Below are 24,569 nucleotides of genomic sequence, written 5' to 3'. Positions count from 1 at the left end.
TGCTGCCTCGTCTGCAAATTTAAAAGCTTTTCGGCTTGCTTTCCAACGCAAGTGCTCACCTTTGTTGTTACTACAAAGATTTTTGCATGTGCACTACTCCTGGATCAGTGATTGAGTGGGATCTTTTCGATGCCCAATCTTCATGTTGTCTTGTACAAACTTCCCACCACAAAATGCCGAACCCTTGGCTAGGCCTAATCACCCTTCGGTGGCGGTCAATCGAAGTTGGCATTTAGTACGAAATAAACTTAACTCTTTGCGGTCGCTTACTTGAAGAGAATTGGTCAAGGGTGGCACGTGTATCGCATCGTTGTTCACCATTCGATTGCAATGTTTTTGGATACAGGTGCGAGCCCGTGAAATTGAACAATCGGTATCGTTCAGGCCACAAAATTTCGGTCATGAAAATGCACACAATCTAGTTGCCTGAAACGTAATAGGCAAATTTCTGCGAAGGTGCATTTTTTTCGTATTTTTTTTCTTTTTTATGCTTATTTTGCTGGCAACACAGATTTTTCAATGTTAATTTTTGCAAACGTGAATGCACACCACATCGCCAGCCTAAACTCTCGGACACGCGAGACTGCATGCTCAACATGTTTGCGCTAATGTAGCCTATAAAGAAGGTTGTTTTGGCTGTAGTGACTTGGGCGACATGTGCGTTATCAGTGGTCTATGCTGTAGTCGGAAATAAAATTTTCAGAAATTTTACCCCGCGTAACAGGTGCACCCCGAACTTGGAGCCATTGTTTCTGGGAAAAAAAGTGCGCCTATTAGGTAAGTAAATATTGGTATCTATTGCAAGGCTATTCTTCATTTACTTCATTAAAACAAATATTTCATTATATCCAGGTTCATTATGATCAGGTGTGAGTGTAGACGTCATCGGTCATTTTGTTAGAAAATCTCATCACTATACTCGGCAACTATCACGAAAAGTCTAATGCAATTATAAAATAACATCACGTTGAAAACGATTAACTGAACAGCAAAGCAATTTGAAGCCGGAAGGATGACATAGAGGCGAGTCCTTGCAATGCCCATCAATCTCATGCTAGACGATACAGCCAATTTGAATCCCTGTTATAAACACTAGCTCCAGTGATTTCTCCAGTAACTTTTTAATAGACTCTATGCAGAATAGCAACATATTAGTTCAAGTAATTAACTTGATAGCTTCTAGGATTTCACATGCAGCTTCAGCTGATGCAAATTTGAGGGCAGTTAAGGATCCCTGGGAGAGGCATTGCTCGGCAATGCACTTCATTATTAATAGACTGATAATGAGCATACTAATGAACAGCGAATAAAATGGAGACGACAAAGCACACTTTTCCAATGTGATTTTCGTAGAGTGGTGCCCTGAGCAACCACACCCAATTTCTCACTGAAAAAGGATCACACAATAACAGCAGCACAGCAAAGCAATCAAGCTGAGGCAAATATCTATTCCACGGAATGTGTTCAAACAGTGAAATCAATTAGGTTGCTGCAAATAGACAAACAACTGTGACATGTTATGTGACTACGTGAAAAAAATACTCTATAAAAAATGCTCTATTATATGGTTGTTGCCTAGAGGCAAACGTGCTTGTCCCTGGAAAAAAGCAAGCACAAGTGCTTGCCAGAAGTCTGCTTTTTAAAAAGGAAAGGCTATGCATGAAAGCCAAAAGAAACAAAACATCACTGGTTGATTTATCAGTTGACTGACTGAGCATCTTAAAACAATACTGCAGGATTTAAGAAAGGCACAGTAGCGACAAACCCTGGATTAGATGATCTGGTTCCCTTCAATACACAATGAGCACACTGAACCACACCTTCAGTTTCCCTTTGGTGAAACTCTGAAGTAGACGCCTCGATAAGTTTAGCAGCTTGCTCTAGCTGCCTGTCGATGGGACGGCTTTTTGGTGCTGTTGTTGCGTTCTTTGCGACTTCGTCTCCACTGCTACTGCTACCATCATTCTTTTTCTCCGATATCTGAAGCCTGGCAGTGACATGCATCAATTCTGTCGGTGTTATCTGGAACAAAACATTCAATGCAACTTCAACTTCTCGCAAAAGTACGTAATCGCAATGCACCTTCTGTGATGTGATTGGCTGAAGCTATTTTGAAGCAACTAAAAGTGTGCTCTGGAGCAGCCAGAACTGCATTTTGGAGCAACAAAAAGCGTATTTCAAAACAGGAAAAAAGGATTTTCGAACTCCGAAAGGCTCATTTCCGAGTGGTAAAATTCAATTTGTGACAACTAAAAACAGTCAAGCAAAGCATAATCAAATAGCATTCCATGATATTTCCAGCAAAAACAGCTCGGACTATTTATAGTATAAACACTTACAGCACACTGCAGGAACGACTGTAATGCTGTCTTTTCTTACTCCTGTTTATCCTTCTATAGAAATCAATGTATAAGCAAACCGCTTATTGCACAGCCCATGAGATGCAAGACAGGTTATGATATGGCTCAGATAAGCAAGGCAATGACTGCGCTTCTCAATGAAAGTACGCCGGCTGAGGAGAGTGCGATGCAGGTATTAAAAAGGAGCATGGGACGTGGAGCGATCTAACAAAGAGCAGGGGTGCTATTCCAGACACTGACTAACTCCACCATATTGTCAAATTTCGTAATGACAGCATTTTAGGCCAATCAGGGAGGTCACAGCAGTCAACTAGGCCAGCCAATCAGCATCGATCAATGGCGCAAGGTGACAACATGGCAGAATTCGACAGTGTCCAGAATGATGCCCCAAAGCAGGAGAAAAAACAAAAGTATTGTGTTGCGGGCAAAGGGTGTGAGAAAAGGGTTGTCTAGGCGCCAAAGACACCTCTGCTGTGGCCACTTGTAGGACGTTTCAGGTGCATGTTGGCACCAACTAGGCGCCTGCATAGAAGGGACACTAAGGAGAAACAATGACTTGGTTTAGATTGAAATACTGCACCCTGAGAACTCTGATGCCATACAATTCACTATCATAAGTTAATTATTAGCAAATAAAACAAAGGTTGAAGCTTCATTTTCAAATTTAGTGCCAAAATCTCAGCACACAATGTCGGAAATTTCAAAATGTATTTTTGGTATTTTCATGACATTGACTTGATGAAATTTTTTGAAACTTCTTACGCTAGGTCTATGGCAACCACAGATGACAATATACTTCATTTTCTTCAATCAGATGCCACACAGGACCCAGTAGATGCTTTCGAAATCGGTGAAATCACGGTGTTTGGTGCGGGCAACTCAAGGTGGTGTCTCCACCCGCGCATTTTCTTTCCTCGCGTTTTCTCGGTTACCAAGCCTCATGTCGTGTTACGAGTGATGTTGGAAAGTGATGTTGAGGATTGTGGAAATGTACTTTACTAATACAGTCGCCGACCGATTTTTCGGAATGGGCGGGGACCGAAAAAGGTCCAAAAAATCTAAGAGTCCAAAACACTCGTTTTTGTCAGAAATATCCGCCACCGACGGCTGCGGGCGATCATCGTCAACATCATCCGAACGGCTCTCCGGCTGCGGCATAACCTGGCGAGGAATTTCTTTGTCTGTGGGCTCTGTGCACGAAATTGTCACCGTGCGCACGAGCGAAAAATGTCATCTTGGCAGGCGCATTCACTATTCTAGGGACTATACTACAACCATACATTCACTTCACCACTGCGCAGCTCCGCTTTCTCTCTGTGCGGTGCGATGACGACAGCGCTGACCACTATGGCTGACCGAAGACAAAAAAATTATCCCGTGCTACAGTGGCTAGAAGAGGGAAGTGTGAAGAGCGGCAAGCGGCGCCTACGGAGCGCACTGAAGCCTCTGAGGAGGAGCCGTGTGGAGGCGTGTGCAGTCGTTTATATGTTGTTTGCGGGTTTTTGACAGTTCGGTCGGGCGCGCTCGTCCTCGTTTTTTTTTTTTTTTTTTTTTTATTGCGGAGGCACTCTGACACCATTGCTTCTGTATGAATCTCATGGCGCGAAAACAAAGTAATTTCTTTGTCCCAGGGTGCACTACAGGCTACAAGTCAGCTAAAAAGAAGCATGCATTGTTCAGCGTTCCAGAGGACGAAGCTATGTTTGCGCAATGGCGAAGAGCAATGCCGTGCGCTGACAAGCTGCTTCAAGAAAACTCGACTGTGTGCGAGCCGCACTTCAACGAGAGCTACATCTTCCGGCACTTCGAGCACACTATGAATAGCGAAATTGTCCGCATTGAAAGGGGCAGGCCCATAGGCGTGCTTGCCATTCAGGGAGTTGGGGGGGGGTGCGAAGGTTCATTGCGGGGCGCTTCCTCCCTATTAAATAAGTGGATGAGGCAATTTTATGCCTCCCTTTTAGATGACTAAAAGAGTGCCCCGCTGCCTAGTCAATGTATAGAGCAGACTTGGCGCCCCCTTCCCAGGTGACTATAGAGGGGGGCAACCGCCCCTTTTGCCCCCCTCGTGCGGACGCCTATGGGTAGGCTTTTCAGAGAGGCTCTTCCCATTTGTAGATGCCATTGAAATCACTTTTTCAAAGTGGTTTAGCTACAACGAGCTTCACAGTAAAGCTTGGAAGAGCTTGTTTCCTGCTTGAAAAAAAAAAAAAAAAGATGTCACTCTGGGCTGCGCACAACATGATCCGAGCCTCACCAATCAAGTGACCAAGTTTTTTTTGCTCACCCGTTTGCGTTTCTACACAGCTCCACAAGGATGCGAACATCTTCCCGTGAAAAGAGGAAGTAGCTGAAGCTCATGCGCATCACCTAGGCTTGCAGCCCAATGTTCTGTGGAGCGCTAATGAAGTATGAAACTTTTTTTCTTGGGGATTAAAAAAGACACGCGACCAATCATTAAGAATGCATTGTTGTAAACAGGTGGTGAGTCACTACTCGGAAATGTGTCGTATGACCTGTGTGCAAAAAATAAAAGGTTTTTGTCCAGATAACGCTCGTGATACTTGTCTCTGACTTTGACGTTACGAATGATGGGGCTTTATTTACAGGTTATTGCTATGAGCAAATGATAGTTCATCGTTGAAGTGCTGCAAGCAATGGCTCACAACTTATTTCATCGTTCCACTCTTCTACCACTTCAAATCAATAAAATGTTTCAGTGCCGTCACGTGCTCACTTTCAGCCCCCTATCGATATTTCAGTTCAGTCGCGCACCCGCATAGGCATCCTGTTATTCCAGAAGCTAATTAATATATTTTCTTGTTCGCCACTTGAGGCTATGCACCAGCAACAACATATATTTTAAATGTTTCATATTGCCCGCACGCGCGGTTGATTCCCGCCTCTGCGCAGCGCATTGCCGCCTTGAGTGATGTGCAAACGTGTGCCACCGCCACCTGGCGGTTTGCTCCCAAGGGGTTACACACAAGATGGAGCGTTCATCACACTTTCGTATTCTAAACACTGTACCCGTGCTGCATTTTCTAAAGCAGACACAGCCTCCGAAACTTGAAATATGACGTTCACTTTCCAATCTCAAAGGCAGAAAAGCCATCTTAAAATTAAGCCACTAAGCTTAGTCAAGCCGGTAGAAAATCCGACATGGTGGCGTTCGTAATATTCCGTGGCGCAACTCAAAACAAGCGATTTAGTCCGAAAAACCCAACTTTCAGGGTCGAATTCGTCCAAAAGTTGGTCGAAAAAATGTATTAGCCCTATGAGAACTCTGACGGTGTACTTTTTAAGTCCGAGATATCAAACAAGTCTGAATTTTTGGAGTCCGAAATATCGGTCGGCGACTGCACGTGAAAATTCATTCTGCTCTACAGTGTCTTCTTTAAATGTACGATACTGCTGGTCAGCTTTTTATCTGGAAAATAGTCATGTTGTCACAGAGTGCAGGTATTACACATGCGACCTCAGTCCTATCATCAATAAATGCGGTGTCCTGCAAATGTAAAAGCTTTGTGATGCAGGCTTTCGTATTTGCCACCAGCAGGTGGGCTTGTAAGCTTGGTAGGCTAATGCAGGATAGTTGTGGTGGCTGTTTTTTCCACCGTGAACCCTAACTTGGTTTTACACGTGCTGCCCTTGGTTGAGATCATAAATGCAATCTCTTCTGCGTCCGATCTCAGGATGTCCTCCTCACGAGTCGCATGCCAAGTTGCAAGCCTGCAGGCTAGGCCTAACATGTGCTAACCGCTTAAATGCCATTGGTATAACACCAAACCACGACGTATCTCTGCTCATATAACACTGTTTGTATAGTAACACCGAACCACGGCGTATTTTATGTCATGGTTCAGTGTTTTACGAAAGGTTTCTCCAGCCACCGTGCATGATACAAATGGGCAATTGACCGGTGCATGCAAGCAGAGCAACACGGCTTGTCTGTGGGAGGAAGGCCCATTCACTCTAGGCCTCGAAGGCAGTGAGTGCGGCAAAACTCGCCAGAATTTTCCTCACTTTAGGGGCCAGAAAAACAAGCCGCGAGGCCAACGCAGAAAAATCAGTCAGGGAACAATTGTCCCTCCACGCCATAGCAAATCGCCTTTTTGCTTCATGGCTTTGGCTACACCAGCTGCTCTAGCTCACAAACCACGTTATGTAAACAACCAGCAGTAAATTCAACATGGTGGCAAAGGCGTCGGTGGTGAATTGCGTCAGTGCTGTCACGAACTGCCCGTGCAGCATGTCAAAGCTCCCAGCCTTGACAAGGAGCATTCATTGGGAGCCTGGTTTGGATAACGATTGCTGAGAACACAGCAAGTAGAAAAAGGTGGAGCAGAAGCGAGACGGCATGCCTTAATGCAGTGGTTTTCAGCCATGGAAGTGTCAGGGGCCCTTTGTGGACTGGTGGAAGTGATGGGGGACCCGTTGCCGTGGAGGGGAGAGAGGGTTACGCAGTTAAATTCACACAACTGGAACGTGAAACAGGTGGCTTTTTATTGCTACTGAAAATATCAAACAAATTTGCCACACCACTTTATTTCGGACAATTCATCGATACGTGGCACAGTAACACTTGAAGAAAAATGCAAATGAGGGTTTCGCGGATCATAGAAATGGCTTCATAGAAATGAGGGGGTCCGCAGATCCCCACTTGAGAACCGCTGCCCTGACATGTCTCACTTTTGCACTGCCGGCTGAATCCTTTGCCATCGCTGCTTTTGCTCGTGCCGTTTTTGCTGGCGTATCTTTCGAAACAACATTTGTGAAGGTGTAAACTGTTTTTTTTTTTTTTTCAGTGCTTTACGAGCATAACTAGAGCTTGGTACAAACTTTTATCTCAGAAAACGGGCGAAATGGAAAGAATTCGCAATCAGCAATGGCAGCCACGGCAGTAGCATGTACGAGGTGCGGAATGAATGTGAACATTTTCGATGGGCACCGATGTGGTTTTCGCGCCGTAGTGGCATTTTGGCTTTATTTCTCCACGACTTTCTTTTCCGTGTCGACTTCGCAGCACGGTTTTCCAGCTGGTTAAGCGGCTAAGCGAGTGAATTCTTAATGAGTTTGGTCGCTTTTGCTCCCTTTGATGTCAAATGTGAACGCGCCAGGCCAGCAGCATGAGTGAGGAAACCGCGGCATTTTGTTGAGACAGTGTAGGCGGGAAAGTTCGAAAGAACATCACGGACTTTTTTCAGTAAGAATTAGTTGCCAACAAAGTCCTTGTTCATCTTGACTATCAGCTTTAACTTGTACTTGGTTCTTACGAATCAAGGATCATACAAATATTTTGTGTGCGTCCTTCGAACTTGTATCATTGCGATTCTACTGTACCCTGAACCAAAATTTCGACTTAAAAATTGGCAGGATAAAGCTGCTTCATTTAAAATTGACAGATATTAATCTATATGTACCAGATGAACGGTTGCCGCATGAAAGAATCGGTACATTGTGCACGTATTTGACCAGAAAAATCAGAGCATGTGCTCTGCTAGAATAGTTGATACAGAAAGTTCCATACCTCTCGCCTCAAGGGTGTGTGGGATGGCTTCAGGTGTGAAGTATCTTGCAACCTTAGAAACTCCTTAGCAGCTTGGAAGGTAACCAGGGTGTACCTAAGCGAAACACATGAAAATATTCAACCAAACAGAAGCTTAAAGCAGCTGACTCCACGAAAGACACATGACATAGACTATGAGGCTTATGACGTTTTTACATTGCGTTAGATACTTGGAACACCGAAATGGTCAGCTAAAGAATAATGTTTTACCATGAAAAACAGATTTGTAACAAATTAGTGGGGACAGTATGACTACGAAAAAAATTTGTATCATAACAGAGCCGCGGTCTCTGCATTACTCATGCGTTGCCCTTATTATGCGAGTTACCACGGCACCACCATGCAATACACTTTCTTGAGCATTAATAGGTGTATGCAAAAAGTGTCAGCACTATAAATCATGCGCAAGTGAGTTGCGGCACTGACTAACACACCCCAGGGTTTTATGTACAATTAGAACTCCATCTATCGAAACTCAATCTTACTAATTTTCTAATCTTAACAAAGAAACTTTCATTCCTTAGCAGCTACCCATAGGGTTCAACGCTGTCATCGATTTGAACTAACGAAGTTTACACGGCACTGAAATCGAATTAATGAAGTATTTCCCAAAATAAATCAGCAGAAACGCAGTGATTTCTTCCCTATATTTTCGCAGACAAATTTTCTTCGGATGTGTGCTGCAATGCTGTTGCATTACAGTAGTCCTGACATAATTTTAAGGCTCCGAAAAGGGACCTTTTTCATTTTCCTTGGAACGCACTATCAATGCCCTCCACGCAACAGAGCGTGACAACACATGTAAAATATTTTACACTTTGATTTCAAAGTGTTCATCACCCAGCATCCACAAACCAGAGTAACTTCAATGGACATTATCTCGATGAGTCAACACAGTTGACTGGGGTTGCGAAGTCTGCATCCTGCATGCACCCCTAAATTGCACAAACCCTTGTCGAAGTCGCTGGACGACAATACACGCATTGTTCACGCGAACCATGTGCAAATAACGGCAAACAACAAAGCTCGTGCTAGTATTTCGAAAGTTGCCGTACGCCCACGACGCCAGTCTTGTGTCCCTGAAGCCGCGCAGCCACCCCGTCGATACTGAAGCTGGAAGTGCTTTTTTCAAGGTAACAGTATTAAATATATATTCAACGGATCCCCGAGAACTACAATGCTGCTTTTAGGTTTCCCGACCCCCGTGCTTTTATTTAGAGCAGCAAGCCAAAAATATTAAAATTTTGCGTCAGTACTTTAACGTCTAACCACCGTAGTCACAACGTTACTTTTATTTCGATGAAGCTGCACACCGCAGTCCGTAGCGCTTTTACATGTCAAATGACATTGTGTGGTAGTAAATTGTAGTCCTTGCAAATACTGCCCACAGAAGTATGGCGGAAGCTTTCGTTATTCAATTGTTTATGCCACAAATATGGCACTCATTGTGTTCTTGCGACTTCCTTGCTTTGCCTGCTCTCAGGTTAGCTGCATTCATTCTCCCTGTCTTTGAATGTGAGCAGCTTGCCACAGCTTCACGTGACCATCCATCTTGCCTGAATCATCTGGACATACTAGGACTGCCCTTGCAGACTTTTCACACTGATAGGGGCTAATAAAATGCTGCGATAGCTTTCAGGCAACGGTACACTTTAATTTTAGATTTTAAAAGAACACAGAATCCATCCTCAGGCACCGTGATCGCTTCATTAAGTCGAGCTTTAAGTGCATTTTACAGATGTAAATGCTTAAGCAAGTGTTCAAAAAAACAGTGCAGCAGTCGTTGAATTGCCAAAAATATTGCAATGATTGACAGTTCAATAACTAGACCACTGCCATAAAGCTAAGGAAGACAGCTATGAAAGAATATTTATTATACTTTTTTTTTAATAAATGTAGTGTTTATAAATGCTCTATTGCACTGTGTACCTAAAGCTATTTTATGACCTATGCACGTTTTTGTACAAAAACTGCTTTAGTCAAAGCACTCCAATTTAAATAACACTCTCAGTCAACATTTCACAGCATGCAAAATGACTCAAGTTACCCAAGCATGTCTTTCTCAGGGAGGTTCCAGCTGAAGTTTTGAATGTAGTAAAGGTCGCTTTCCAGATAGGGCAGCTTGCATCTGACAATCAAACAGGCCAGGATTGGAATCAGGTCGTCAGATGTCAGGTGAAGTTGTTCTGCATTGAAAAAAAAATTTGCATTAAAAAAGGCCAGCACAAGCGAAGAGAATGAGATCGTTTTCATGTTCCAGATGATAATAAGTTAATAACCGCGCATTTTACGCACTTTGACAGCCGTGAAGCGCAGACAGAAGTGTTACGCAAGAAATCATACCTCCCGACACTGACACGTATCATGTTTAAAACAAGTTCTGTTAAGTAGAAGCAGGACTGATGCCATACGGTATTTTGCTGATTTGCGAATATCCACAATCAGATCTGATTTCATCCAACTTTGGGCTTGACAATTCTCATAATCCAATGTTGGACAACTGAAGCAGCTTGCAGTTTATGATTATCATTCTAATAATAATAATACTAATAATAATAATAATAATAATACCTTGGCTTTTACGTCCCAAGTACCCCAATCGATTATGAGGGAAGCTGAGGTGGAAGGCTCTGAAAATTTCAAGTACCTACTGTTTTCTAACGTGCACTGACATCGTACAGTACACAGTCCTCTAGTATTTCGCCTCTACCGAAATGCAACTAAGCACCGTTACCAGTGATCCACCATGATAGAATATTATTAGCATTCTCGAAACGAACATTTTCTTTGTTAATGTATAAATGAACTGCATGGCACTCATCTCAAAGGCACCCACACGCATAGATCATATCTCTTTCAATAGAATTATGATTCAATTGAACTATTGCTGCATTTTAGGGGCAAACAGAATCCAACAGTTGCCTGCGCATCTGCTCAGACATGTCCGTCCCACAGAAGCTAGGCATGCACCAAGTGCGCAAAGCAACATGAACGTGCAATGCTTCGTCAATACTAGAGGCATTGCACACTAAACGCATGTGCCTGGAGACACACAACTCCGACTAAGATTTTTGGCCAGCCGCACATGAATATAAGAACCAGTAAAATTCAATTCTTCTAGCTTTCCAGCCATGAATAAAATTGCCATACTATGCCACAATCACCACTAATACATGTGCTCTAAGAGATGTCAACAAAATATCTCACCTAGTCACTGTTATTGAATAATGAGATAAATAGTTGTTTCAGAGTGCCAAGAAAGCTGTGCAAGAAGCAACCGTAGTAAGCTGTAAGCAAACTTCTGACAAGACCATAGGCTGCGCCTGACAAGAGTAACAAGAAAATTTGTCAGGTGCTTAAGGAAAAAACTCGAAAAGACACCTGAGCTGCGCCCATCAAGGGTAGACAGCGATAGCGTGATTGGGCTCTGTGCTCGTCACCTCCTCAATTGCTAGACTAGCTTCGATTCCCAGTGCGCGCCTCAACCACGCCGTAAGGGAACGAACGACTGTGTGCATAACACTGGCCGTTTCTATGTACCCAAGAATGCCTACTACAAACAGAGATGCCACAGTGCTGTAATTCTCGCGTCTGCAAATAAAGCCCCACACGCGTCCGTAACGCAACACGCGAACTGATGCAGCTGCTCACTTTGTTTAAGCTTTTGCAGCTGATGATGATTAAATATATTCAAGCGCTTAGTAATGAGCGTTTCTTTAAAAACCCACTTGTTACACAGTTCACATGTTTTGATGCCTGGCACGATTCTATGCTTCTGTCACACAATATAATTACATGCATTAGGGAGCCTCCTTCTACTACATGACATTCATATAGTGTTTTTTTCTCGAAGCAGTTTCAAGCAGCATTGCTTTGTGGTAGAACACCTGCTGGCCCCACAAACAGGCTGGGTTAGATTCTCACTAGGACAGAATATTTTTATTTTATTTGCGTTTTTCTCAGTTTTTCAGCCAGGGAGAAGATGATGATTTTTCGCTTACAATCAAAGACACTTACAACAGTGACACTAATATTTCTGCAAAACGAGCCTTTAGCATCATCGCGATAAATTAAAACTATCTTTCCAAACTCCTTGCTTTCTAGAGTGAAAAATGTGAAAGGCGATCCAACAGCTGAGGGAGAAACAATACAAGCTTTAACAAATATATTCACAGCCAGTTCACGACATTGTTTACATATTTCACAATTTGTGTTGTCGCCAGTGAATTCAATCTGCTCATTTGGGGACATTCGTTTTGACAAGTGTTTCAGGTTTATCGTAAGCACCAAATAGGTGGACGAAAGAAGGGAAAATGGAGGGCTTATTTTCTTCATTAGACACAATGTTTATGACAGCCAACAGATAGACAAGTCAAGAATATAGGGGACATTAATTGTAGTAATTTTGATATAAATGTGAGGTTAAGGCAGGGACAGAACCTGCAACCTTGGAATAACGTGTCCGACGCTCTACCAGTTGAGCTGCAGCAGCAATCGTCTTCCCGTGTACTATTTTATTGTGTATACCTGTGCATTCATACATGGGAGTGGTGATCGGCACCACCTATAGCCATGACGGTAAGTGTAAAACACTACCGTTGTTTTTATTTTTTTTTTTGCTGCTAGTGTCACGTAGCGCATGACCTTTTTACGAGCTGGCAGCTTATTAATAAATCCTCGCATACTACCTGAAGACATCTGCCAGGATAGAAACCTCGCTATGAATGAACGAAAGGGGTATGAAGGGCTCATTTCCTTTTTTAGACACAATGTTAACCAGAACCGGCAGACAATCAAGCAAAGAAAAGTCATGGGGACGTTATTTGTAGTAACTACAATATAAATGTGAGAAAATCAAAGCAGACGATAAAATGCTCGCTGGCAAAGAGTGCTGTTGCACGCTTACTGTCATGGCTACGAGCTTCTCTGACTAACACTTTCAAATATGAATGCACATATACGCACGATAAGGAGGTACAAGAGGACAACCGCAGCTATAGCTATATAAGTAGAACGTCGGACAAATTATTCAAAGGTTGCAGGCTCAGTACCTGCCACCAGCAAGCTGCCTTTTCATCCACTTTAATTTCTTGACATTTATATTCGTAGTTACTACGAATAACATCGCCATACATTCCTTGGCTTGAATGCCTGTCGGTTCTTAACTAAGCAGGGTAAGTGGAATACTTTTCTCACTTAGTCACTTTTGGTAATATGTTCACTCTTTCCATGTGCAGCACCGACTGCAACACCTTGCTGGAGCAACAGGAATGCGACATGTCGACTCAACCAATCATGATGAAGACTCTACAGCGTAAAATCAGACAGCGCGACGAAAGCAAGGACACGAAAGGCGTAAATACCACAGGCGAAGCATGTTTGCTCTCTTTTCACCTCCTCACGCAGCTTCACCCTCTGCCCTATTTATGAACCAACTGATCCTCATAGAGTTGTAGCCATCTCACAGAAATTATGTTCAGAGATGAACATAAACAATGCCACCAAACGTCTCACAGGCTTGCTGCTGAAGTTTTATGATGTACAGCAACAATGAGAAACTTTACAAATGGCAATTCTGTGCACACAGCTCGATGAGGACTAAATAGGCCCGGGACTTCTCAACACAAACAAAGGAAATGAAACTGAAACGTATCGCACAAGTTCTACCACAGTAGCCTCGAGAACTTTATAGTAAAAAGTCGTACCATTGGGATTTTTCAGACGGGCACAGCTGTACGCAGTGGAGTCGTAAATTTCTTCCGAAAGCATTTTCTGCAAAAAAAAAACGTAAATACATATTATTATGTGTAGAAGGCTTCACGCTAATAAAAGAACGTCCAGTTTTGTGAATTTGCACAACATGTAAGAAGTGCACAAGGTCCTTCAAACAACTTGTGCATAACACATGCTCCGTGCGCCCAGAGTGCCTAGTGGTAGTTCCTGCAAAGCATCGTTCTAATGCTCTCGAACAGCTTCGAAGCACCCCAACCAGCAGACAACTTGGAGCAATCCACACGTGTGATCACGTACAACTTTTTTTGCCAGGCCTTTAGCATTCTATGTGTCGTTACACCGCAGCTTCCGAGTCTTGCCAGCACCACAAGCATTCCTCATTGTTGCCACCTGGCCCACTTCAACGTATAGATATTCCAAGAGACCCATTCTGTCGTGTCAACCTCGACTGCATCAGACCATGACCGACGTCTCTGACTAAAAATGAATAGGTTGTCGTGGCTGCTGACTACGCAACACGATACTGCCATGCATGTTATTTTGATATGAATAAACACTCTCTCCGGCCATGTTTAGTCTTTAGTTTTTAATCTTAAAAACTGACCTTTTGTTTCGGGACACACTTGGGCTCTTTTTCAGGCGGAAACTGTCTGGCCAGCTCTGAAGCTAATGCTTTTCTTAGTGGCGGTCTCCCTCTCCACCATCATTCTCATTGATTTTGTTACTGCACTGTTTTCTTTATCGGTTCTGGACATTGTATAACATACATGCGTGGTAGGGTTCAAGTTGGCCAGTTAAGGTTTTTTTTTATTGTTATGCCCACCCCACTCGGCCACCTAGACTCGCTCCCTCCTCCATTCACCCGCTGCTGCACACCTGCTTGTTTTTCTGCACGTCCTCTGTCTTTTTTAATTATCTGTGCACCACAGTGAGGTTTACGAATGGTGCGAGTGTAGAGACAGCACAGCTGACAAGCACACAGCGAGCGAAGGTCATGAAACTGCCTGCACCAACCGACAGTCACTTCCTGCAAATACGAAAATTGAAGGCCCGATCATGCACGCAATTTTCAAGTGACGACGACAGGATTTGCTATAGCCATGGCTGTCGCGAAAGGCCATTCGTCGCCATTGCGTCACAGGATTCCGGAAAACCAGAAGAAATTGCTGGTCAGCCAGAAAAGATTGTGACCATTTCCGCAACATGATAGCACCCCCATTCTCGCTTCAGTTGCAATTTGCTTTTCATGCTTCTTATCCGCGCGTACTTCAAGGAATGCAGGATATACCCTACTAGGCTACCTTTTCTACAGTAACTTCTCATGTTGACAGCAAGACTGCGGCCGTATTTTGTGGTTAATCTTGTTATCGAAAGTTTGTTTTGATTCTTTGGTGGTAGCTTGCTGCAATGTTGGTTACTTGCTGCAATGTTAACGGTAGCGGCACTGTCGTCGAGTAAGATTGCTATGAAGTTGGCAAAGTGCGTCTTGCATTGTAGCGCACATGTTTGGGCGCCCCTCGAGATCACAGCAGATGCCAGCGTTGCAGTTAAACGATTGTGAGAAAAGAAAGCCGCAAAGCAGTGGGCGGGCGGCAGAGGGACAGCTTGCAGAAGATGGCGCCTTCATCCACTAAAGATGAATAAGTGCAACAATGGAGCTGTTTCCAAACAGTGTATGCATAAGTCAATTGCGAAAGGCTAAGTGACCTAACTTTTGTTTTTTGCATTACTGCATTTCTTGCTCATGCGGAAATGTGTTTATAAAATTTGCACCGCGTAATAAACGCACCCACAACGTTGCTCCGATATTTCTGGCAAAAAATGCGTTCATTACGCAAGTAAATATGGTATTCAAATTCCCCCACAAAGACTGTTTGCAACACTCGACACAGACTGTTACGCAATGCTTCAGAAGCTTTGCAATCGTTTAGGATAATTTTGTTAAGACTGCACGCAGCATGGGAATGGTCTATTTAATTCTAGAGCCTACCCGGTCATTAGTGATAATGCTGGAACCTTCGATAGTAGATGTATAAAAGCCGGCGTGCTTTACCACTTCTCAGTTTATCAACGGCCGCCACTCTGTTCGCCTCTATCAGTGTACAATGTGTTGCTGTAATTTGACATTTCGTTTCCTCGGCACAGATTTACCAAAATTATGAGCTCCATCTGAGCATGCAGATTGCTGCTTTTGTCAATGTCACGACCACGTGACAATATGCTATCACACAAGTACGTACTACCAACAAGTCTGCTACTGTCATCGCGTACTTCCTACTTCATAACTTTATTTTCCACCATGGGGCTTCCTGTCAACTTCTGACCAACCGTCATCGCTCATTTTTCTCAAAAATCATTTGAACACTGTTTACTCTTGTTCCACGTGTCATAAGCTGCCCAATGCCTACCACCTACAAACAAGTGAACTCGCTGAGTGCCTCAATCGCATGCAGACCGCAATGCTGTCAATGCATTTTTCTGCGGATCAGCCTGATTGGGGTAGCGCTTTGCTTTTTGTGAAGTACGTATGCATGCAACTCGTCATGCCACGTCACCGCTGGCTTTGCCTTCTTCTATTTCTTGTTTGACCGCCATTCCACTTTGTATGTTGAAACTATTCTGTCAGATATGTGCACTCCTAGAGAGCACACTAACAATGCAACTGCTTGAACTCAAACAGCTTGCCAGATTGCATAGGATCATGTTCCTGCCTCAAAGCTGCTTCAAAAGTCCCACTACAACAGCCATCACTGAGTCAGTCTCATATTCTTCGAGATCATTGGTCCTGCTCTGGACTCCTTGTTGCTATGCTGGCCTGTTGTCAAAGCTGCTTTCTCGCTACAGTGAAAGCTTGTTCATTCGAACTTACAGTTAATTCGAACTGACGCCATGGTCCCGGCACAGCCCTATATATTTCTAAGGGGGGGAAAGCTCCCAATAATTAGAATATAGTCTGTATCCACAACAGCTAATTCGAACTGGGAGCCACCTGCCTTTTGTCTCTCCTTGCAGAAATAAACCCAGAATGATCACCCGAATTGCTTATTACTTTCATTTGTGAAAAACAAGGGTGGTGATTGATTTCCATGCACACTTTCATGGTTATAAATGTCATCTGTCTGCAGCTACTGCTGTAAGAGTAGCACGGCCCAGTCAGGCAATGTTTGCCTTTAGCCGCGTCCCCTTGAACAATTTCAATATTGTTGTAAATAAACCAAGAAAGATGTACTTTAAATTTTAATTGCTTTAACTCTGCTATGTAAATAAATGTGTTTGGAGCATAAACAGCTTCATATATTTTGGCATTAAAGCTCAATGCTCACATGAATGCAAGTCACTGCTTGTTTCTTGCATATCACCAAATGATCAATAAATTCTGTTCACTGTTAGAGCATGAACTTAATTTATGAAATCACCTGCCGAAAGCATGTACTGTCGTCTAAATTGTGGAAATGAGTCCAGAGGCTACTTCTCTGGGTTATTTCCACAAAGAGTGGCGCCATGTCTTCAATATAGCGTCTGCCCGCTAATTCAAACTCCACTTAATTCGAACAATTTGATAATTTCCTTCGAGTTCAAAATAATTGATTGATATGTGAGGTTTAACGTTTCAAAACCACCATATGATTATGAGAAATGCCTCGAATTCAAAATGCCAATCTTTTACTGCATTTCGAGCCTTAAGATGTCTTGCACCTGCTTACGGATGTCACATAAGAGGTCAGCTCTTTTGACAGTCGATTATCGTCGTCTGTACCTTCTAATGATATTATACCCATCTTTCACATACGATCCATACTTTCTCATATGCTCCGAGATGGCGCTGCCAGCTGCAGGCTATATGCTACAAGCCATACTGAACAAGAAGGTACGCTTCGCCGAGGTGATGAAAACAATATTTACAATGGCACCCGCGTTGTTGCTGTTCCACCACTTCGGCAGAATGACTGCCTCTGTAGATTCTTTAGATACATATCTTTCTTTCTTTTGTAGTTTCCCACCACTATGACAATACTTTTCAAGCTAAAGAATGTAAGTTAACTGTGCATGTAACAGCACAAATGGCTTATCAAGCTGAGGTGACCTTTCTGCTGGCCCTATTAAAAGAACGCCAGATGGTCATAATTAATTCAGTCTCACACTACAGCATGCCTGATAATCATACCTAGGCCTTGACAGGCAAAAACCTCTGAATTTAATTTTAAACTGATCAGTAATACACATCATACAAACTCATACCTCATTTATTACAGAAGACATTGTAACACCACATTAGTGGCATTTAAAAACTTATTACCAGCGTGGTCTTTAGGCACCAGAGCTTTTCTAGGGGTGTCGTCTTCGAGTCCAGCGATGCAAGTTCCACGACCTGCAAGGAAGGCCGAGATACAGACAAATAACTATGCAGGCCGGCTTCATTAGTTGGAAAGAGATGTGGGTATGGGTATGGGTATGGTAAACTGCTTGGAGAGGCTATTGTAACCGACGGAAGAACTTACTGAGCAAAGGAAAGAAAACAGAGACACCGACCATAAATGAAATTATTTAAAAAACTTTCTGCTATCGACCAGATGAATTATCATCGTACCATCTATTTAAAGGACTTACCGAGCGAGGCAATGGGCAGCAGAATGATTCCCGGACACCAAGCTGGTCGGGGCTGAGGCCGGCCAAGTGGAGCTGCCGGAGTTTCTCGACAAGCACAGCATCCTCCTGCCGACAAAACTGCTTCACAGCAGCGAAAACTTTCTGATGGACTACTCCCATGACGTAGCTGCAAGCAAGTGGGAAGAAAATGGGAGATGGAATGGGGGACCTTCACAGAATAAAATTGTCTTAGCAGAGATGCCTGTATTAGCATCCATTACAATAATAGCATGATTCACACATTTAAACTCTTGATATTTGCTTCAAACACACGTGTTTCAGCATCATGTTCGCCTTCTTCCACCACGAAAATTGCAGTATACTGTATAATAACACTTCGTGCTGTACATTTAGGAAACATGTAAAATGAAAGTGAAACACGGTTTATTGGCGCAAGTATTACTTGCACAGCAGGTCTATTGATGCGGAAAGCGGGCGGCAGCAACGGACCCAGGAATCGCAGCACTTGGGGCAAACGGTCGCACTTGGCTCCTCTTGCTAAAGGCGTCACCCACTGAGGCACATAATCTTCTTCCTCTCTACAATATCCCGGCGACGAAGACGAGCCATCCTGGCAAGTCAAGGTGACGAGGGTAGGAGTGGGTCGTGATAGAGCTTGAGACGACTCACGTGGACAGTCTCACGACCAAGGCGTCGCCTGTCTGTAGATGGCGTGACCGGCTCGATCATGTATGTGACATGAGATCGACGCTCGACCATGCGATAAGGACCGTGAAACTTGGGGCCAAACTTAGAGGACAGACCTGGGGAGTGGAAGAGCAGTCGGAGCCAGACGAGCGAGCCCACGGCAAAAGTCTCGACTTGCTGGTCCCGGTCGTGGCGGTCTTTTTCAAGTGCTTGCTTGTCGGAGGTGAATGATCGGGCCAACTGACGACACCCTTCAGCGTAGTTCACAATTTCAGAGAGAGGGTTGAACTCTGAGATGTCGGGACGATACGGCAAAATGGTGTGAAGGGTGGAGCATGGCTCACGCCCACATAAAAGAAAGAAAGGCGAGAAGCCTGTGGTTGACTGCGTCGCGGTGTTGTACGCATAAGTCACAAATGGAAGAATAACATCTCAGTTCGATTGGTCGGAATTGACACACATAGCGAGCATGTCTCCTAGCGTTCGGTTGAAGCGCTCAGTTAGATTGTTGGTCTGCGGGTGGTAGGCTGTAGAGGTGCGGTGCACCGTGCGGCATGCCCAAAGGATTTGTTGTACAACTTCGGATAAAAAGACACGCCCTCGATCACTCAGTAGTTCAGGTGGTGCCCCATGACGCAGTACGAAGCGTCGCAAAACGAAATTGGCTACGTCACGTGCACCAGCCGTAGGTAGTGGAGCTGTTTCAGCATACCTCGTCAGATGGTCGACCGCGACAATGATCCATCGATTTCCAGTGGCAGTGTATGGAAGAGGACCATATAGATCGATTCCAACGCGGACGAAAGGGTGCGCCGGACACGGTAGAGGCTGTAATAATCTGGGTGAATGGGCTGTTGTCTTTCGTCGTTGGCATAATGAACAGGACCGAATGTATTTTTGTACAAAGGTGTACATACCACGCCAGTAGTAACGCTGACAAATCTGGTGACATGTTTTTAACACACCAGCGTGAGCATGTTGTGGGTCGGTGTGAAAATACGCACAGACATCAGATCGCATGTGGCGTGGTATAACCAAGAGCCATTTACGACCATCCGCGTGGTAGTTCCTGCGGTATAGTTGCGCATCCCGTATCTCGAAATGTGTGGCTTGGCGGCGAAGAGCCCGTAGTTACGCAGACGTTGAGGAGTCGGAAAGAATGTTAACGAGAGATTTTATCCATGGGCCATTTCGCTGTTCAGACGACATGCTTGAGACGGAAATGGGAGCAATGGGAAAGTTGGCGTCCGAATGCAGGTCTGCGCTGGATCTCACTGGTGATCGTAAGAGGGCATTCGCATCAGAGTGTTTTCGTCCTGAGCGGTAGACGACACGAATGTCGAATTCTTGTAGGCGAAGAGCCCAACGTCCAAGGCGACCTGAAGGATCTTTTAGTGACGCCAACCAACAAAGTGCGTGGTGGTCTGTCACAACGTCGAAACTCTGTCCGTACAAGTAAGGACGAAATTTGCTTAACGCCCAAACGATTGCGAGACATTCTTTTTCAGTTACGGAGTAGTTCATTTCCGCTTTCGTGAGCGCGTGGCTTGCATATGTGACGACGTACTCTGGAACACCGGGCTTTCGTTGCGCGAGTACTGCTCCCAGACCAACGCCACTGGCATCTGTGTGCACTTCAGTGGGGGCACTTGGGTCGTAATGGCGTAGAATGGGTGGCGACGTAAGCAGGCGGCGCAGTGTAAGGAAGGCTTCGTCACATGCCAGGGCCCAGTTAGAAAGATTAGCTGCACCATTCAGTAGTTGCGCAAGTGGGGTATTATTGATGCAAAGTTGTGGATAAAACGGCGAAAATACGAGCACAAGCCGATGAAGCTCTAAAGTTCTTTGAGTGAAGTCGGCTTCGGAAAGTTGGCTACAGTCCAAAGTTTGTCCGGGTCGGGGCAAATTCCATCCTTTGACACAACGTGACCAAGTATAGTAAGTTGGCGAGCCCCGAAGCGGCACTTCTTTAGGTTAAGCTGGAGGTTTGCCTTAGTATGGCACTGAAGAATTGTGCGCAGACGGTCGACGTGGGTAGGGAAATCAGGAGAAAATATGATAACATCATCAAGGTAACATAAGCATATCTGCCTTTTAAGGCCGCGTAAAATGCTGTCCATCATTCGTTCAAACGCTGCAGGTGCTTTGCACAGACCGAACGGCGTAACCCTGAATTCGTATAGACCATCCGGCGTAACAAACGCCGTTTTGAGACGGTCACACTCTGCCATCGGAACCTGCCAGTAACCTGAACGTAAGTCCAGCGAAGAAAAGAATTCGGCACCTTGTAGGCAATCGATAGCGTCGTCGATGCGGGGAAGAGGGTACACATCTTTCCGTGTAATTTTGTTCAGTCGCTGGTAGTCGACACAAAATCTAATCGAACTGCCTTTTTTCTTCACTAGCACAACAGGTGAAGACCAAGGGCTAGAAAATGGCTTGATGACACCGCGCTGAAGCATATCGTCCACGTGCTCTGCAATTACACTTCGTTCCTTGGGTGATACGCGGTAGGGGCGTTGCCACAAAGGAGGGTGCGTTCCAGTGTAGATTGTGTGAGCGACGGTGTTAGTTTGACTCGGTGCCTTTTGAGGAAGGTCAATGAATCACCGAATTCATGCAGAAGGGTTATTAGCTGGTTCCATTGATCCAGAGGAAGCTTGCTGTCGATAGAACGATTGAAGATATCCGAGGAGTAGTCATCCCGCGTAAAAGGAGGAGTAACAGCGTTCAGTTGAAGTTGCTGGCCAGGGTGGTGGGACTCAATAGGCACAATAACGATGTCATCAACAGGAAGAACATAGCCCAGTGTTTCGTGAGCTCTTAAGGTGAGAGGGCATGAGCTGGGATTGCAAACGACAATTCCGGAAGTATCTTGGTGAGGTGGCAGAACGGCGTATGGCAGAGACGTACCGTGGCGGCGACTGAAAATGTCAGATGGGGAGAACACAATGGTAGAGCCAGACGATTCAGTGCGATTGATGGGGACAACAATGGCACTAAGAGGGGGAATATCTATGTCGGAAGCAACAAGAAGCTTGCCAAGGTGAGTGAGGTCATTGTCGGTAGATGGCGCATCAGAAAACACAGAAAATTTCACCTGCGTGCGAGCGCAGTCAATTACGCCATAGTGGCGTGACAAAAAATCCCATCCAAGTATCGCGTCGTGGGAACAAGTGGCCAACACGAGAAACTCGATGTGGTACAGGATGTCCTGAATGATTACTCTCGCCGTACATGCTCCGGCTGGTCGAATAGGTTGCGCGCTCGCGGTATTCAGCAATACGTTGGAAGGCGTCATCGTTACTTTTCGTATCGAACGGCAGAGTTTTTTACTCATCACAGATACGGCGGCACCCGTGTCAACAAGCACAAGAGTTCGTAGACCTTCAACAAACAGTTCCAGAACGTTTGTGGGGGACGGACGAGGACATCTACAATGCGACGATTTCGCAGCTCGTGCCTCCGGAGCTGCGGCAGTCAGTTTTCCGTCTCTACGGGGTTTGGTCGTCGACGCAGCGGGGACGGTAGCGGCGTGGTGAGGATGAGCGACGGGGAGCGAATGGTCGGTAGTCGGCAGCAGGGTGGTGGTCTATTTCAGATGGGGACGGGTTGCGTTGCACTGATTGTCGGTCGCATTGACGGGGCACTTCTCGTTGCGCGTTGTACGGGGCCGGGAAAGAGTCGTCAGAATACCTCGGGGCTGAAACCGTGCCCGTTACGAAGCGCCGGCGACAGAAGCGCGCCACGTGACCTGGATATCCGCATGCGTAACAGATTGGACGATTGTCAACTGTGCGCCAAGGGTTTCCGTTATAGCGCTGTTGTGTTGCTGGCAATGGCGTCGTTGGTACTAATAGAGGCTGGGGAGTCGGCCGAAGTGGAGGTCGTGGTGGAGTAGCAGCAACAGCAGCGTAAGTAAATGGCGCGGTGACAAGTGTTGTCTGGGAGACGGACGGCAGTGCCTCAGAGACCTGCACCTGTATTACCTGTCTGATGGCGGGCGCGAGACGCTCAGAAGAGGGTTCTGTTGCCGGTTGATACGACAGACACGAAAGTTGTCGGACCACCTCCTCGCGCACGTATCGTTTGATTTCCGACATGACTGTGCTGTGGTCTTTACCTAGGGTCAATGCCGCGAGAGTTTCATCGGTGGCCGTTGTTTGCGCAATTCCTCGAAGCTCTGGCAAAGAGTGGCGAGTTCGGACACGGTACGGGGGCCCTTGGCCAGCAGCATCTGGAAGGCCTTGTCATCTATCCCCTTCATGATGTGTTTGATCTTGTCTGCTTCGATCATTGAAGGATCAAGGAACTTGCACAAGTCGAGCACATCCTCGATGTAGCTTGTGAAGCCTTCCCCCTGAAGCTGTGCGCGTCCCCGTAGACGCTGTTCGGCACGGAGCTTGCGTACCTCGGGGCGACGGAATACATCCGTAATGCGTAGCTTAAAAGCACCCCAAGTGGCGAATTCCAAGTGGTGGTTGTTCAACCAGAGACTCGCTACCTCTTTCAGGTAGAAGGGTACATATTGCAGCTTCGATGTGTCGTCCCACTTGTTGCTTGCGCCTACCTTTTCAAATGTCGACAGCCAATCTTCTACGTCTTGCTCATCGGTACCGTCGAAAAAAGGTGGATCGCGCTTGCGTAGCGCAGTGGGCACGATGACCATCAGAGGCTGGGTCATACCTTGCTGGGTGTTTTCTTTATCCATTTCTGGGATAGCAGGTAGTTTCCTGCTGCAGAATTCCAGGTTGAGTTACCCCGCACCTTCACCACTCTGAAACGGGGTTCATTGGGGCAAGTAGTACTTGCACAGCAGGTCTATTGATCCGAAAAGCGGGCGGCAGCAACGGACCCAGGAATCACAGCACTCGGGGCAAACGCTCGTGCTTGGCTCCTCTTGCTAAAGGCGTGACCCACTGCGGCACATAATCTTCTTCCTCTCTACAAAAGTATCATTTAAAAACTTGATATCTATAACGGTGCCTTGATGCTCACTTGCCAGTATCAGATCGAATCACTACAGTGTTAAAGAGCTGATAAGGTCTACTTATTTCTGTGACGAATAGCCGGGAGCCACAGAAATTACTTCTGCAAAAAAAAAGTTAGGTTTGCCTACATACCAAAAACAAAAACCACCTGCTCTCACCAACGTATGTGCTCTATATTAGGTGGCAATCAATGAAATGAATTGATTTGTAGAATTTAACGTCCCAAAACCACCATATGATTATGAGAGACGCCGTAGTGGAGGGCTCCGGAAATTTCGACCACCTGGGGTTCTTTAACGTGCACCCAAATCTGAGTACACGGGCCTACAACATTTCCGCCTCCATCGGAAATGCAGCCGCCACAGCCGGGATTTGATCCCACGACCTGCGGGTCAGCAGCCGAGTACCTTAGCCACTAGACCACCGTGGCGGGGCGCAATGAAATGAATAAGGCTATAAAATTAAAGTATTACTGCACCTTTCTGCAGCCAAAGATAACCTCTGAAAGGTTGCACCAGAACTTGGTATAGGTGGTGTTTCTAACTTCTGGAAGGCCTGGAAAAACACACCAAATGAGCGTCAAAAAGAAAAAAAAAACATAAAATTGCCACTGTAATAAAG

At 45.2% G+C, this 24,569-nt stretch overlaps 1 protein-coding gene across 1 annotated transcript in view; it reads right to left on the bottom strand.

Moving 5' to 3' along the window:
- Window positions 1-24,569, bottom strand: part of LOC119174534 (ankyrin repeat domain-containing protein 27-like) — a 39,266-nt gene that overhangs the window by 4,325 nt on the left and 10,372 nt on the right. The window contains exons 9-15 of the mRNA XM_037425486.2: window positions 24,427-24,503; window positions 18,271-18,436; window positions 17,960-18,031; window positions 13,635-13,701; window positions 9,977-10,115; window positions 7,891-7,984; window positions 1,821-2,022 (exon numbers count right to left, since the gene is read on the bottom strand). Coding sequence (XP_037281383.2) covers window positions 1,821-2,022; window positions 7,891-7,984; window positions 9,977-10,115; window positions 13,635-13,701; window positions 17,960-18,031; window positions 18,271-18,436; window positions 24,427-24,503 — 817 coding nt within the window. The remainder of the gene's footprint in view (window positions 1-1,820; window positions 2,023-7,890; window positions 7,985-9,976; window positions 10,116-13,634; window positions 13,702-17,959; window positions 18,032-18,270; window positions 18,437-24,426; window positions 24,504-24,569) is intronic.

This window comes from Rhipicephalus microplus, chromosome 3 (genome assembly GCF_043290135.1).
Source record: "Rhipicephalus microplus isolate Deutch F79 chromosome 3, USDA_Rmic, whole genome shotgun sequence".
NCBI classification, from domain to species: domain Eukaryota; kingdom Metazoa; phylum Arthropoda; class Arachnida; order Ixodida; family Ixodidae; genus Rhipicephalus; species Rhipicephalus microplus.
Note: the sequence above shows the minus strand (reverse complement) of the source record. Positions and strands in the feature narration are given on the sequence as shown.